Genomic DNA, 15,624 nt, shown 5'->3' with positions numbered 1-15,624 from the left:
CTGCCCCCTGTCATTTAGGTGCTGCTGGGACTAGTAGGGCTGTATTCTCTAAGAGGTCAGCACTTATTACAGAACATTAGAAACATAGAAGATTGTTGGCAGAAAAAGACCACCTGGTCCATCTAGTTCACCCTTTATTTTATTTTTATCTTATGATAGATATATGTTTATCCCAGGCAGGTTTAAATTCACTTACTGTAAATTTACCTACCTCATCTTCTGGATGTTTGTTCTAAGCATCTACTACTCTTTCAGTAAATTCATATTTTCTCATGTTGGTTCTGATCTTTCCCCTAACTAACCTCAGATTGTGTCCCCTTGTTTTGTGTTCAGTGTCGTATATGAAAACACTTCCCTCCTGAACCTTATGTAGGCTTTTATATTAAAAGTTGTCAATCATGCCCCCCCCCCCCCACACACACACACTCTTTTCTTCAGACTATACAGATTTAGTTTTTTAAGTCCTTCCTGATATGGTTTACACTTAAGGCCTCCCACCAGTCTCGTAGCCTGTCTTTGCACCCTTTCTCTTTTATCAATATCAAGGGCATGTGAATTATGGCATATTGTGATGTATTTGTATTTGTACCCCACCCCCGCTGCCGGAGCAGCTCTCAGCTGTTTGGTCCATATCCCAGGTAAGTGCCCATCATTATACATCATTGCATGTAGATACTTTATAGTGCTTGTCTGTGATGTGCTCAGTAGAATTCCTTTAATCCGATAGTGATGCTGTTTCTGTGGCTGCTTCTCTGCTTTGTCTTCTGAACTCTGATCTGGAGATTCTACATTATACTGCAGTTCTGTGCCAGAATGTCTCGACTATTGAATGTCAGATTTCCTGAATTTCTTTGTATTCACATATCTGGAGTGTCTCCATCAGTTCCTGTCTGCGTTTCTCTCCAATCTCACTGTTAATGTTCCCCGTTTTTATTTTTCTTGGGTTCCAGGTTTTGGTGGCATGATTATTTTATTCTTTTCTCTTTTTCATCCAGTTTGTTGGAAAAGATTGAGCAGGAGACATGGAGAGAGCCAGGGGCTTCCTTTGTGACATCAGTGACACGTCTCATGGAGAGACTGTTGGATTACAGGTGCGATACTATAGTGCAGGTGTTCATGGAATATGTTTGCTGATACTTTCCATGTCCTTACATGTGTGATACTCCATTCACATCCAGAGCTGCAGTCACTATTCTGCAGGTGTCCTGTTAGTGCTTTAGCTGCACTCCCTCCTTCTACCATTTCAGCATCCATACAGTGCACACACTCTGGTTTTATGGTTTTTATGGTTACTATGAGATGTTGTATTTACACCAGGCAGTATCTTTCTGTTAGGGACCGAATTACAGGGTAGCTTCACACACACCGTATTGCAGCGGATTTTATGCTGCGGATCCTATATGTGTGAATGCACCCTTAGGGTAGCTTTACACGTACCGGATCCGCAGCAGATTTCACGCAGCACTGATTGGCTGATGAGGAGTGAGGGAAGCTGGGAGCTTCACACAGCCACGGCGCCGAGCAGGTAATGTATGCTCCAGGCGGCCGGGGGTTAAAGGGGCCGGGTCACATATTCACTGCGGAATGAAAATTCCTCTGCGGGTATGTGACCCCATAGACCTTTACTATACCAGGATCCGCAGCTTATTTCACTGCAAACTTGCAGCGTGAAATCCGCTGCGGATCTGGTACGTGTGAAGGCACCCTCAGGGTGGTTTCACAAATGTTTTTTTCTTTAATTTTTTTTTACATAAAAACACCATTAAAACACATTATGTATTTTTTGTGAGAAAAACACAGTGTGTAGATTATAGCGGAAGGCAGTATATGAATATAAACCACTATACCTACAATACTTTTTTGTAACATATTTTACCCAGTCTGTGGCATTTTTGCCTGCTTAGAAAAAACACATATATACATTTTTGTTTAGTGCGTTCTGTCTTTCTTTACCATCCTTTATTAGAAATCCCTAACACACATGATCAATGTATAACAAACATGTATCAGAATGAGAAAAATACAACAAAAAGAATATTTACTAAAATACACTATTTTAAGAAATAAATTGTAGCGTTCTACAAGCCAAAAAAAGTGAAGGAAAATGCCCTCAGTCAGCTGAATGCAGCTCTGGATGTGACTAAAGTATAAAGCCTGATATAAGATAATTACAGTATTGCATTCTCCTCTGTTATACATTCACATGTGCTTTACATTGTCTTTCAGGGACTGTATGAAAGGTGAAGAGACTGAGAATAAGAAGATTGGCTGCACAGTAAATTTGATGGTGAGCAGATTAGACTTTCCCTCTAATGGCAGCACCCCCTGAGTGGGCTTAAGGTGATGATGGGCAATCTAACGCTGTGATCTTCTTACATCCTCACAGAATTTCTACAAATCAGAAATCAATAAGGAAGAGATGTACATAAGATACATCCATAAGCTCTGTGACTTACATCTACAGGCCGAGAGCTATACAGGTATGAGGGATGCATCACTTCCACAAGGGAAGAGATCAGTACAGAAGCGCCCACTGCATCGATTTGTTGTATTACAGATCAATTTAAACTATTGATTGACAACTGTGATCGACAGGATTGCATACAACTCACTCTATTGTTACAGACTGTTGCTGTAATTTGATAGTTAAAGTCAATTTGTAGCACTTCTAAAAAATTGTAGTGTACCTCTAGCCTTAAAACTGGTATTGTTTGCTACTACAACCCTTATTGCTCAGCCACTGTGCAGTCTATAACATCCAAATACACTCATTGTTGTGTCTTTCTTCTTCCAGAAGCTGCATTCACTCTGCTCCTGTACTGGGAGACACTGCAGTGGGAAGACCGCTCCCTACGGGAGTTCCTTCATTATCCCGCCCAAAGCGAGTGGCAGCGGAAAGAAAGTTTGACCCGCAAAATCATCCATTACTTTAACAAGGGCAAGGTAAAAGAAAGTAATATTGATAATCATATAATGGTTAAAAGATCTAATTATTAGGTAACCTCAAGGTTTTTCTGTAACTATTCTCCCAAGTTATTGAGGTGCGGTACCTTCTGTCATACTGCAGTCCTCACTTTAACAGTGTATGTCTATGAAGGGAAAGTGATCATCAGTGGAAACAGTGCCACCTTCTGGTGGTGACATGAAGAAAATTGTTTGTTTTTAAACGTACAGGTCTTGCATCGCACGTCAGTATTATGTACATACAGTGTGTACATAGAGATGCAGCTTCATTCTCATGATGCTAAAACACATGCGAAGATATACATGATCTACATGTTAGTTCTATGCTCTTTCCTTCCTGTTTCTGTATTATTATGACTGTCTTTTCTTTTTGTAAATCTGCACCCTTAGTGCTGGGAGTACGGTATTCCTCTGTGCAGGGAGCTGGCCGCTCAGTACGAGAAGCTATATGACTACCAGAGCTTGAGCTGGATACTGGTGAGTCCAATGATACTGGTGAGTCTGCCCTGTCTTTGCACTATGGGAAAGCTTTATAGGTTGTGTGGAGCTTGTGGGATGCGCGTGGTACCGCCATTGTTAGAGAAATTGTATGTGCATGAACTCCAGTGGTGCAGTATAAATTATCTATTCTTCGGCATCATTGTATGGGATGTTTACTTCCTAGCTGCTGCCTGTACCATGTTTTCTATTTTCTAACTTGTTCTTGTTAATCTGTTTACTGTAGAAAATGGAGGCCTCTTATTATGATCACATTATGGACCAACAGAGAATGGAGCCTGAGTTTTTCAGAGTGGGATTTTATGGAAAGAAGTTTCCATTTTTCTTGCGTGTAAGTTCACCATAGACTCCCCATCCCCAGACAAACACACTTGTCATTGTTGACAGGTCCACTGCACTGCCCCCCATATACCCCCTTTTATTATGTTATTGTAAGATCTGCTCCTCACTTCATCATGAGTAATCTTCACAGATGTCTTTGTTTTCAATCAAGGTCTGAACCTTACTCTATATGTTCTCCTTATCTTATTTGCAGAATAAAGAGTTTGTGTGCCGGGGTCATGATTACGAGCGACTGGAGGCCTTCCAGCAAAGGATGCTGAGCGAGTTCCCACAGGCTATTGCAATGCAACATCTCAACCATCCTGATGACACAATCCTACAGAGTGACTCTCAGTGTATCCTCCATTGTGGCTATATACTATGTATTGGGTGAAACATGACCTCCTGTAGCTCTGAGCTCTGATGGATGCTTCACAATGTATTAATGTGGGTCATTACGTAGTTGCTGTTTTGGGGTCCTTGTTACTTCATGATTCTGTGTTTCTTCCTTGACGCTTGCTCTCAGACCTGCAGATTTATGCAGTCACCCCTCTACCTGACACCCCAAGAGTATTAAACATGGACCAGGTACCTGACAGGATAAAGAGCTTCTACAGAGTAAACAACGTCCGCAGATTTCGGTATGACCGGCCATTCCACCGTGGAGCCCGTGACAAAGACAATGAGTTTAAGGTGGGTGATGCCATAAACCTGTAGAAGGTTGTCAGTGTCTGATCATGTACCTGACAGTCCGTAATTTCTCCCCATCAGAGCCTATGGATAGAGCGCAGTACGCTCACATTGTCTCACAGCCTCCCGGGAATCTCCTGCTGGTTTGAAGTACAGAAAAGAGAGCTGGTAAAGTATTACTGCAGATGGGAGGAGGGAGGGGGGTAAATTATCAAACATCAGATGTGTACAGACTTCATGACGTGGTCATATAATATTTACCACAGGTGGAGGTCAGCCCCTTGGAGAATGCTCTGCAGGTCCTGGGGAACAAGACTCAAGAACTCCGAGCACTGATCACTCAGTATCAACACCACAATCTCCACGGGAACATCAACCTCCTCAGCATGTGTCTGAATGGAGTCATTGATGCTGCTGTGAATGGAGGAATCACCCGATACCAAGAGGTGAGAGATGAGAATTATCCCTATTTTTCTTCTCTATAAGCCTCTTTATGTGCCCCTTTAAGTATCCATCTCTCCCCCATTCCTAGCATTATCTCCATGCCTCCCTCACTGTCTCACTTCCCTCCTGACAGGCATTCTTTGATAAGGATTACATCACGCAGCACCCTGAGGATGCAGACAAGATCAGCCAGCTGAAGGAACTCATGCTGGAACAGGTACTCAATATCTTCTGCAGCCAGTGCTCATGTAATAGATCAGTTCCGATTTTACCATGCAGTTTTCAGTAAGATTATTTTTTTCCATTCAGACTTGGTAAAATCCAATCGCAATGGACTCCAACTTGTGGCTTTCCAACTTTTGGGGAACTACATCTCTCAGTATGCCTTGACAGCTCCAGTAAAGAGCTTAGGAGTCACATGTTGGAAACCACAGGTCTACTGTATCCATCTTGCAATGAAGGACAGTGCTAAGCCCTAAGGGGACATTTATTAGGATTGGCGAAATCTGCGCACACCAAAAAGGCACAGATTTTTGCTCAATCCACCAGTTTTTTATGTGGCATACACCAGGGATGAAGTTGATAAATCAGTAGTCAGCAGAACACATTCTTCTCGTTTTTAGGGTGATGTCAGTAATATCATTCTATAGGATAGCATTGTATATATATGTGATGAAGAGACTTTTGTTATCTATCCTAAAGGTGCATGTCCTGGGAGTGGGTCTCGCAGTACACGAGCGCTGTGTCCACCCAGAGATGAGGCCTCTTCACAAGAAGCTGGTTGACCAGTTTCAGGTCATGCGCTCCAGCCTGTACCAGGTAAAGAGCTGTCAGAATCATATTATAGTTATAATAATCCCCTGTATTATAATCCCCATTATAAATGTATTCATAAAGCTCACTCACCTCAGCACTCTCCATATGCAGCTAAATGGCAATGGAGTGTTTAGGATGAATCAGCAGAGGTTTACCAGATGCTAGCTGTGTGTTATGTAGTTTAGATGTTATGTTTTTATTATAGATTATAATACATAGTATAGTAAGTAGCATGTGATATTTACTTTATTGTGTATAACCTGTAATATGACACTATAATAAGACCATTATGATACATTTTTGTTTGTTTCTGCAGGAGTTCCCCATGCTGGAGAAAATGAATCCCTCCTGTGCTCCATTACCACGCAGCAATGTTGTATTATCTCATGGCGCTCTCAATAATGACAGTATGAGAATGCTGCACAGGCACAGGTAACCCCAGGAGAGAAACCTGGAGGATTATAACGCAAAGTGACTTCACAGGAGAATGGGCCTGCACACAAGAAAGAGAGTGCACACAGGGACTGCATAGAGAGGAGAGACTGCACACAGAGACTGTATAGGAGTTAGAGACTGTACACAGTGACTGCGTAGGGAGGAGAGACTGTACACAGTGACTGCATAGGAGGGAGAGACTGCAAACAGTGACTGCTGATAAGGCTAGGTGATGTGATCTTACCTGCTTGCACTGTTCCTGTATGACTACACACATATATACAGGCCTTTGAATTAGAAGCACCAGCACATAAAAGTAGAGAGTCCCTGTTCGGGCGCCAAATTGTTAAGGTTACACTTTGATGTTGATCTGACTCTATGGAGCCAGATCCTCCCTGGATGGATGGTTCCCAATTCTGTACACAGTGACTGCGTAGGAGGAAGAGACTGTACACGGCGACTGCATAGGAGGGAGTGACTGCACACAGTGATGGTACAAGGGAAAAAGAATGCACAGAGTCACTGCACAGGAGGAAAATAATGCACACAGTCACTGCACAGGAGGAAAAGAATGCACACAGTCACTGCACAGGAGGAAAAGAATGCACACAGTCACTACACAGGAGGAAAAGAATGCACACAGTCACTGCACAGGAGGAAAAGAATGCACACAGTCACTGCACAGGAGGAAAAGAATGCACACAGTCACTGCACAGGAGGAAAAGAATGCACACAGTCACTACACAGGAGGAAAAGAATGCACACAGTCACTGCACAGGAGGAAAAGAATGCACACAGTCACTGCACAGGAGGAAAAGAATGCACACAGTCACTGCACAGGAGGAAAAGAATGCACACAGCCACTGCACAGGAGAAAAACTGCACACAGTCACTGCACAGGAGAAAAACTGCACACAGTTATGGTACAGGAATGAGGGACTGCACAAAGTGAATGTATAGAAAGAAAAGACTGCAAAAAGTGACCGTATAGGAGGAAGAGATTACATATAGTGACTGTGGGAGGGAATGACTGCACAGAAGGAAGAGATTGCACACAGTAACTGGACAAGATTGCACAAACAGAAAAGAGTGCAAACGGCAACTGGACAGGACTGCACAGGAGGAAAAGACTGTTTAGAGTAACTGGACAGGACTGCACAGACAGAAGAGAGTGCAAACAGTAACTGGACAGCACTGCACAGGAGGGAGATATTGCACACAATAACTGTATGGGAGGAAGAGACTACACAGAGTGACTGCACACTATATCATTTTAATATGACAAGTGCCCCCTTCCCCCTTGTTGCTTCATGTCTCTTCAGCCCTCTAGTTGTCCTGAGTTCGGTCCGTCATTCCTCATCATCTCTTTCTTCACACGCCTCCAGCGACACTGGAACCACACCCACTGCTGTGGACAGCGAGACAGAGGATCCTTACAGCATGCAGGTGATTGTCCTGTGCATTGATCATCAACAGGGGACACCCCCCCCCCCCAATCAGTCTATAAGTAATAATCTCTGGTTTATTACAGATGCTGCTACCACACTCTATCCACGCTGGGTCCATCACCAATGTTTCTGCATTATCCTCATCATACACAAGCCCTTCCTCCTCCAGCCTCAGCTCCACACACTCTGCACCATCACAGCTCATCAACTCTGCTCCCTCCAGCACACGAGGTAATTTCAATGGCCGTGTCTGTGAAAAGGTCATCCTGTCACCCAACATAAGCAACTTTCACTACAGCATGCTTATCCGTATCATATCAGATATAAGGTTTGGTAATTGAACTGCAGTATTTTCCCCCAGGTTCCCCCTCCCTTCCAGATAAATACAGACATTCACGTGACTTGGTAATGCTGCTTCCTGCTTCACGGGACCGGCCCAGCAGCGCCATGTACCAGACAGGCACAGAGAGTGGACAGGTAAGGGTTAATGCTATCATATAGTATTCACTGTGATTCTTTCCTCATGCACCACTACTCTACTTCGGAGTGCCGTCTAATATTCTATCAGTGCCATCATATAGGCATTACTTTATCACTTACATCTAGCTATAATATAGTATGTTCTAGGATTCATCCCTTCTCATCCTGTTTCACAGACCTCCGTCCTATACAGAGCTATACCAATAGTTCTTAGAGTTCTGCTGGTTTTGTTAGCTGTTGTCTGTCAACACTTAATATCTCTCTTCTGTCACCTTCTAGATTAGTGTCTGTACGGTGCTAGCTCTGCTGCAGTGCATTGTTGGAGATGCAGTGTTTAGGCAAATATATATATATATATCTCTGAAAATGCAATGCAGAGATGTGGGTGGCAGAACCTCTCCTGTTGGCTGTGTTCCCTTTTTCATCTTTTTCTTTTCTCTCTTTGCTGGTGGTCTTTCAGCGCTGCGTCTACCCCAGAGCACTGTTCCAGCAGGTCCTTGGACCATGCAAGCCGTGCAGTGACCCCAATCTCTCTGTAGCGGAAAAAGGTGAAGACCTTACCCACCATAAACAATATAAACTTGTACAAAGGAAAAAAGTATGAAGAACCAGGAGCTATACACTGTATACACGTTCCCTCATATGGCTGACAAGTTATGTGACTGTACATATATTACATGGACCTTTTATAACTAGTGGGAGGTATCATAGCTGTCAACAAAGATTAATGGGGGAAGTTATCTGTCCAATAATTTCTATTGTCCTGTATACTATGTAGATATTACAGCTGCGGGTATATTTGCTTTGTATTTTCCAGTCTTGCCATAGTCTCTAATCCTATCTTTTCTGCCTGCATGTGCTTCCTGCTTTCCTGGATGTGACATTGCTGTCTCCTCTGGTCATTCTGATGCCCCGATCACAGTCTTGGCAGCTCCCAGTAGTTGGAGTTTGGACAGTGGAACAAAGGAGTCTCTTCCATTCCTCACTTCTCATGTTGGGAGCGTCCTGACACCAACAGGGACCACCAGAGGCCTGACACAAGGTATGTACAGCAAGAAGTAGATCATACAGGGTAAGTTATGTCATGTATGTACAAAGGGACTCCACCAGTAGATAATATACACTTAACATTTAAGAGTACCCAGGGTGCCAGTCTAATAATAAATAATTGTACTTACTTGTCGCAGATCCAACACTGTCAGTCTTCACTGTCAGTGCTTTTTCTTCTCCATCCAGACACATGCTTTTTATGTTAGACTGACACCCCGGGCACTTTTACTTCTTTTAACATTTTCCTGGAGGAGTCACTATGTACATACAGATTCATGCTTAATGGGGCTTTCCAACTTTCTTCTTGCTATAAACTCCCATAGTACCCTGGTCTGTCAATATACTGTTTTTGAAGTTCCCTACTGTTTTGGCACTGCAGAAACCATTCATGGTTCTACTCTAAACGTTTACTATGCCAGCCCCATTGTCACCGTCTTCTTACCTGTTAGCCGAGCCACTGCCTTCTATGGTCCTCCCATAGCCTTGACACTGGTCTGCAGCCTCGCTCTTTCATGTCTCCCCACCCAAAGTCCTTCTTATTACAGTCCATGCGCTGTTATGAAGTAGACAGTGATGTAGGCTCCCTGAGTTGTGCTTGTGCTGCACTGAATAAACCACCCGCCACCCACTGCTTTACAGCATATACTGTTGTGGTACTGTCACATTTATTACAAAACATTTAGCAAAATCTCAGGAAAATTTATCCTTTTTTGAACACAATTTGCGTGATTGCTGTAGAAGTGCTCACAGTGATTTCATAAAACTGCATTAAAAGAAATGCAACAGTATGTGCTGTTATGCAGAGGGCTGTGGGCGGGTATTTAGATAGGCAGCTCGGGTGGCCTGCAAAACTGACTGTTTCAAAGAGGCCTGTCGACAGGGAGACATAGAAGAGTGTGAACACAGCCTAAAGCCTGTAAGGCGCAACACATGATATTTTTAGTGAGGGATCCAGACTACTAGAGGTGCTAAGGAGGGATCTACTGACACTCCTCCAACCAGAAAGTGGGAGTAATGTGGATATGAAAGAAAGCACCAAATCATATCAAGGTACTAAAATCTTTATTTATGCTTGTACCCACATTTAGTAGTACTATTATGACCTCTTAATGTCCCGGATAACCCCTTTCAACCTCAGATTTATGTCCATTGACACTTAGGGTGCCTTTACACAGAGATATTTATCTGACAGATTTTTGAAACCAAAGCCAGGAACAGACTATAAACAGAGAACAGGCCTTGTGAAAGAATGTTAGGACCAAATACATTTGGCTATTAGGGAAAAGACATAGGGGGAGATTTATCAAACTAATGTAAAGTAGAATTGTCTTAGTTGCTCCTAGCGACCAATCAGATTCCACCTTTAATTCCTCACAGACTCTTTGAAAAATGAAAGGTGGAATCTGATTGGTTGCCAGGGGGAACTAAGACAATTCTACTTTACACCAGTTTGATAAATCTCCCCCATAGATTTGTGGCCATATAGTAAAATCCCTATATCTCATGACCATACGGCGTAGAAAGATAATGTAAAGCATTGTTGGAAATAGGGAACCCAGCGCTACACACTAATAGAAATAACCTGATTTTTTTTCAAACTGGCCTCAGGTTTCCTTTAATATGTGTCCTTTTGCTTCTTTGCAGGCCATTACTCTCTGCACTTTGATGCATTTCACCCTTCTGTGGGGGATGGGGGTCCAGCGTTACCCAGCCGGTCCTTACGCAAGGTACTATACAGTTACTTTCCTAATAGAGAGAGGGAGATAGAAAGATGCATTGTTATTTAGGATCACCCCCATTTTCCTCTTTCCTGCTTTAATGGCTGCATCAGTGTCAATCTATTTATGAACCAGGAGGTGTGTGTGAGCTAGGTTTTGCCCAGATAGTACAATGAACTGCAGAATCCCTGCTGAGTGTGGAAAACTTATTATAATTGTTGCATTGCATCATTGTACCTCCTTTTTTTTACAGAGCCCCCTGCACACAATTCCAGCCTCACCCACCAGCCCCCAGTCTTGTCTTAACGGCAGTAACTCTCCACTCTCAGGCAGCGCCAGCAGTGGAGTTTCTTCCTTGAGTGAAGGCACCTTCCCAGGCTGCTCTGATGTGACTCCCAGCACAGACTCCCGGACTGAGGATCAGCAGAGTGGATGCTTCCAGCACTACCCCCCAGTGCGGTACAGTCTATCTGACCCCAATGGCTTGGAAGCTCCCAAGATCCAACCTTGTCGAAGCCACTCAGCTCCCAGTGGGGTCACTCCACCCCGATCACCTATTGGTGAACATGATGAGGGAATTACAGAGCAAGACCGGCTACGGAGATCTAGGAGGAACTGCCACATGGCCAAAGAACAGGCAGCACGGGTCGGATGGGATCACAACATGGGCAAACCGTAGTCATGGACTAAAGTGGAGGGGTCTGGGGAGTGAGAGGAGGGGGGTCTGCGAGGAGCGTGCATGGGTCAGAAGGGAAAGGTGTGGCCAAATGTTTGTGTATCAGGAAAAGAAGCGAGGTCAGTGCATCCTGAGCTGTATGTGAAGTGGTCAGGGTGTATGGAGGTAGTGTCAGGAGGAGGGGTTAGTGTCCTTAGTCAGTGGGGCACATTTATCAAGGTGCAGATATTTGCCTTTTTCATGGCGTATGCCAGGCCCCATAAGCTTTGCTTGTCTGATGGGTGGACAGGGGGTGCGGCTAGGCAAGGAGGAGGCATGGCCTGGAAACAGGCATAAACCATGGTAGAAATCAAAACCCGCAGTAAATTTCTGCACCCACTGTAGTGCAGAAAGGTCCCGCCACATTTACTAGCGGGTTGAATGGTGGCATAGCTTGATTTAAGACTGGCGTACGAGTATACCAGTCTCAATAAATGTCCCCCATTGTGCGTATGCCTGTATATTAGGTGTATTGGTGAAAGATCACTTGCTGTATGGGGGGCCGAGAGTATGGGTGAGTGTCTGTTTTCATTATGTGAGGTGTTGAGGTTTGTGTGTTTGTTTATTAAGAGTATTAGGGTGCTGTATGGGTTGGAGATCACTGTATGGGGGTGGTGGAGGGTTTAAGGGGTCAGTGTCCTTACAAGTGAGGATGACTTCTATGTGCCTAAGTCTGTGTATTAGATGTCAGGAGATCAGTAAGCGCTGGATTTATTAAGTATTTTGGGATCCTGAATATATGACAGTGATGATGAAGCATGAGTCCCTCTGCTCCTCTTGCCCCTGGACCTCCTTCAAGTCATCTCTGTTATTTACAGCTTGTCTCTTGCTCTTACCCCAGACCCTGGGAACATCCTGGCCTGTCTGCCCTGTCACCGCTCGGTGATCCCCGCCCTGGGTTTCACCTCTTGATGTCTACGAGGGTATCGAGGAATAGTAACCCTGCACCTGCACCGCCATCATCAGATGGGACTAGGCGCGCCCTCGTTATTTGTCTTCATATTGTAGGCCTCCGGCGGTGCTGTGTTGTGTCTTTTGATGCTCCGCTTCATGCAGGGTGTGTGTTTGTATATACGGTGTCCGCATGTCCCTCGCACACCCCGTGCCGTCCGGTTTATGTGTAAATACGATTCACTGTTTCTGTTGTGATATTTTTTTCCTTCAGATGGTTGTTATATGAAAATAAAGTTTACCACCCTGGAGAACACTGCCTAAGATTACTACACAACCAATACATAACTCTCTTATTTCACTTAGTCGCCCTCTAGTGGCCCTTTGTGGATATAACATGACATGCACACCCCCTCCTGATATTTATTGTTATAGCAACAACATATTCCGCAGCACTTTGCAATACTGAGGGTACATGTACAGACAAAATAAGACATTACTAACTACCAGTTCAAGCAATTGAGGTAAGGGCTCTTTAAAGAAGTAGAGGCGCTTTTTACTTTTATATAATTGTCGAGCCATCTGTTACAAAAATAGGGCAGTGTACATAAAATAGCTAAAAACATCAGCCCTATAGGTTATAATAGAGGGTAACAAATTTATTCACTAAAGTATACCATCAGATAGAGTTAATAGCGCAAGACTTATAGAACAATTTCTGCTCCATTTTTCATAGAAACATAGAAGATTGTTGGCAGAAATAGACCATCTGGTCTTTACTGATAGATTTTATGCTTCAGACCCTCCACCATTTTTGTAGCCTGTTTTTGGACCCGTTCTATTTTATCAATATCTTTTTAGGTGAGGTCTCCAGAACTGGACACAGTATTCCAGATGTGGTGTCACTAGAGCTCTATACAGCGGGATCACAAAATACAGCCCAGCATAAAATTTACTTTCCCTATCACCTGGCTTTACTGGTGACTCATTTTAAGGCTATGGAAATCACTACCCCTAATTACTTCTCCCGTCTTCCTGCTATTTTGCCATGAATTGCACATTTGCAGTAACCAGTTTTGCTGTGATTTAGGTGAAATTGCAAGTAATGAGGCCATGTGTAAACACAGTCATATGGTCTACGTGTAATGTGTATAGATACAAATATACATGAAACATAAATGAAAATATAGAAAGAAATAAAAATACTTGATAGAAGTGTGCACTTACATGCATATAGGGGTTATATAGCTAAAATCTTTTTCTTTCAAATCAACTAGTGTGTGAAAGTTATATAGAATTGTAATTTACTTCTATTTAAAAATCTTGAGTCTTCTCATACTTATTAGCTGCTGTGTGTCCTGTAGGAAATGTTGTGTTCTTTGCAGTCTGACACAGTGCTCTCTGCTGACATCTCTGGCTGAGACAGGAACTGTCCAGAGCAGGAGAGGATTTCTATGGGGATTTGCTGCAGCTCTAAATTACAAATCTATATAACTTTCTGAAACCAGTTGATTTTAAAGAAAAAGATTTTCACTAGATGTAGCAGTTAAGGGTATTTATGCATTAAAATAAATGGATGTATGCAAAATATGTTGCAGAAAATCTGCAGCAAAAAAACAGGAAGATGATAGAGGCTGCTTCTGCATGTCGGTTAGACTAGAGAGGGGAGAGAGGAAGAGTGAGGAAAAGATGGATTATTAAAAAGTAATCAATATTCAAGTAATCAAGGTTATTATCATGGAGCAGGTAGGCTGGATGACTCTGTGGGGGTGGGGCAGTACTCCTAACAGTGCTACCGGTCGAAGATTACGCCGACTAACAGCGAGGGACCAGCCCCAAGGTGGAAGGTAAGACACATACCTTCCTCCTCAGTGTCCTGGCCGCTAAAGGGGACTATCAGCAGGTTAGATTTGTCTAACCTGCTGACAGTTGTTTTAGTAAAGTGCCAGGGGAGGCAGAAGTGTAACCCACAGCATTGCTCAAACTGGTAATCTCAGAATTGGCAGCCAGTGTGACCAGCAGGTTGCTGGAAGTCATCACATGGGGAGCCCCAGGGATGCAGGTAGGTAAATATGTTACAAAAAACAACCGATTTAACAGCAAGGGGAAGAGGAGGCATAGAGCTTCTAGTGGTCTGGTTATATATGACATGCTCCCATAAAGCATGCCTTTATCATGCACTGTGTGTTTGCAAATAAAATACGCTTGATTAAAATATACATACATTTTATTTCATTTACTTAAAATGCCTGACATTTTAAGCATATGAAATAAAATGTATGGATTTTTAATCAAAGCAGAAGAGATTTGTGGAGTTGATCCATTCATTAGTGAACTTACCTTCATGCTAATTGATGCATTGTGAGAAGGTTATCCAAATAACTATCTATCAAGATGATGTGAAGACAACACTAATCACTCAAGAAAACTGTGCAGAAACTAAACAAACTGGGAGTGCTTGGAGAACTCTGGAATCATGGCCATACAATGCTACTTATTCTCAGATATTTCTCCTGCATAGAATGTCTCCATATCATTGGTAGAGCGAGTGTCATATGAAATATTTTGATTTGTCAGGGTCTCAGTGCTGACGCCCACCAATAGATAAAGCTGTGAGAAGCGTGGGGCTGTACATTTAATTCCCTGGCTTTCCGCTTAATCCAACTTGTATTAAGACACGAGCTACATAGTCTTTAAATGGAGTCCGTTTCCTGCAAAAAAACTATCTGATTTCGGAGGTCTGACTTCTGGGGCCCCACCGTTCTTGAGAACAGATAACTAAGTCCATACCTCCCAACATTTCCACACAGCCCCCGTATGTCCCACTACCCTGCCAGGTGCTGCAAGTTGGCTCCCCACACTGCCAACACTCTTGTGGCCCCAGGCATGCCTACTTATGGCGTTAACTACCTGGGACAATTCCTACATGGAGAGGCTAACTGGGAATGCCTACATATGCCAATAGGGGGATGCCTGAATTGTGGGATATGTACTAGGGGGTGGGGGCTAAAAGAAAGGGGGATTACCAACAAAGGGACGCTTATATTAGGGGGTGGGGGCTAACTACCAGAGTGATTACCTATAGGGGGATGCCTACATCTCAAACACTACAATACTTCCTACAGGAAGATGCCCAACTACAGCCAGTGGGGGA

General features: G+C 43.4%; 1 protein-coding gene across 3 annotated transcripts in view; it reads left to right on the top strand.

The window, feature by feature from the left end:
• Window positions 1-12,766, top strand: part of DOCK3 (dedicator of cytokinesis 3) — a 150,582-nt gene extending 137,816 nt beyond the window's left edge. For 2 of the 3 annotated variants that reach the window (XM_069966557.1, XM_069966558.1), the window contains 20 exons: window positions 996-1,091; window positions 2,227-2,287; window positions 2,387-2,480; window positions 2,795-2,943; window positions 3,355-3,441; window positions 3,689-3,793; window positions 3,998-4,139; window positions 4,310-4,476; window positions 4,555-4,641; window positions 4,740-4,919; window positions 5,051-5,134; window positions 5,620-5,736; window positions 6,050-6,165; window positions 7,491-7,614; window positions 7,700-7,847; window positions 7,978-8,093; window positions 8,557-8,644; window positions 9,019-9,138; window positions 10,791-10,873; window positions 11,118-12,766. In XM_069966557.1, coding sequence (XP_069822658.1) covers window positions 996-1,091; window positions 2,227-2,287; window positions 2,387-2,480; window positions 2,795-2,943; window positions 3,355-3,441; window positions 3,689-3,793; window positions 3,998-4,139; window positions 4,310-4,476; window positions 4,555-4,641; window positions 4,740-4,919; window positions 5,051-5,134; window positions 5,620-5,736; window positions 6,050-6,165; window positions 7,491-7,614; window positions 7,700-7,847; window positions 7,978-8,093; window positions 8,557-8,644; window positions 9,019-9,138; window positions 10,791-10,873; window positions 11,118-11,543 — 2,590 coding nt within the window. In that variant the 3' untranslated portion in view covers window positions 11,544-12,766. Of the gene's footprint in view, window positions 1-995; window positions 1,092-2,226; window positions 2,288-2,386; window positions 2,481-2,794; window positions 2,944-3,354; window positions 3,442-3,688; window positions 3,794-3,997; window positions 4,140-4,309; window positions 4,477-4,554; window positions 4,642-4,739; window positions 4,920-5,050; window positions 5,135-5,619; window positions 5,737-6,049; window positions 6,166-7,490; window positions 7,615-7,699; window positions 7,848-7,977; window positions 8,094-8,556; window positions 8,645-9,018; window positions 9,139-10,790; window positions 10,874-11,117 lie in introns of those variants that run through there. The other variant, XM_069966559.1, reaches the window with a different exon arrangement.
• The last annotated feature ends 2,858 nt before the right edge of the window (window positions 12,767-15,624 follow it).

This window comes from Dendropsophus ebraccatus, chromosome 4 (genome assembly GCF_027789765.1).
Source record: "Dendropsophus ebraccatus isolate aDenEbr1 chromosome 4, aDenEbr1.pat, whole genome shotgun sequence".
NCBI classification, from domain to species: domain Eukaryota; kingdom Metazoa; phylum Chordata; class Amphibia; order Anura; family Hylidae; genus Dendropsophus; species Dendropsophus ebraccatus.
This window is presented reverse-complemented; position numbering and strand designations above follow the sequence as displayed.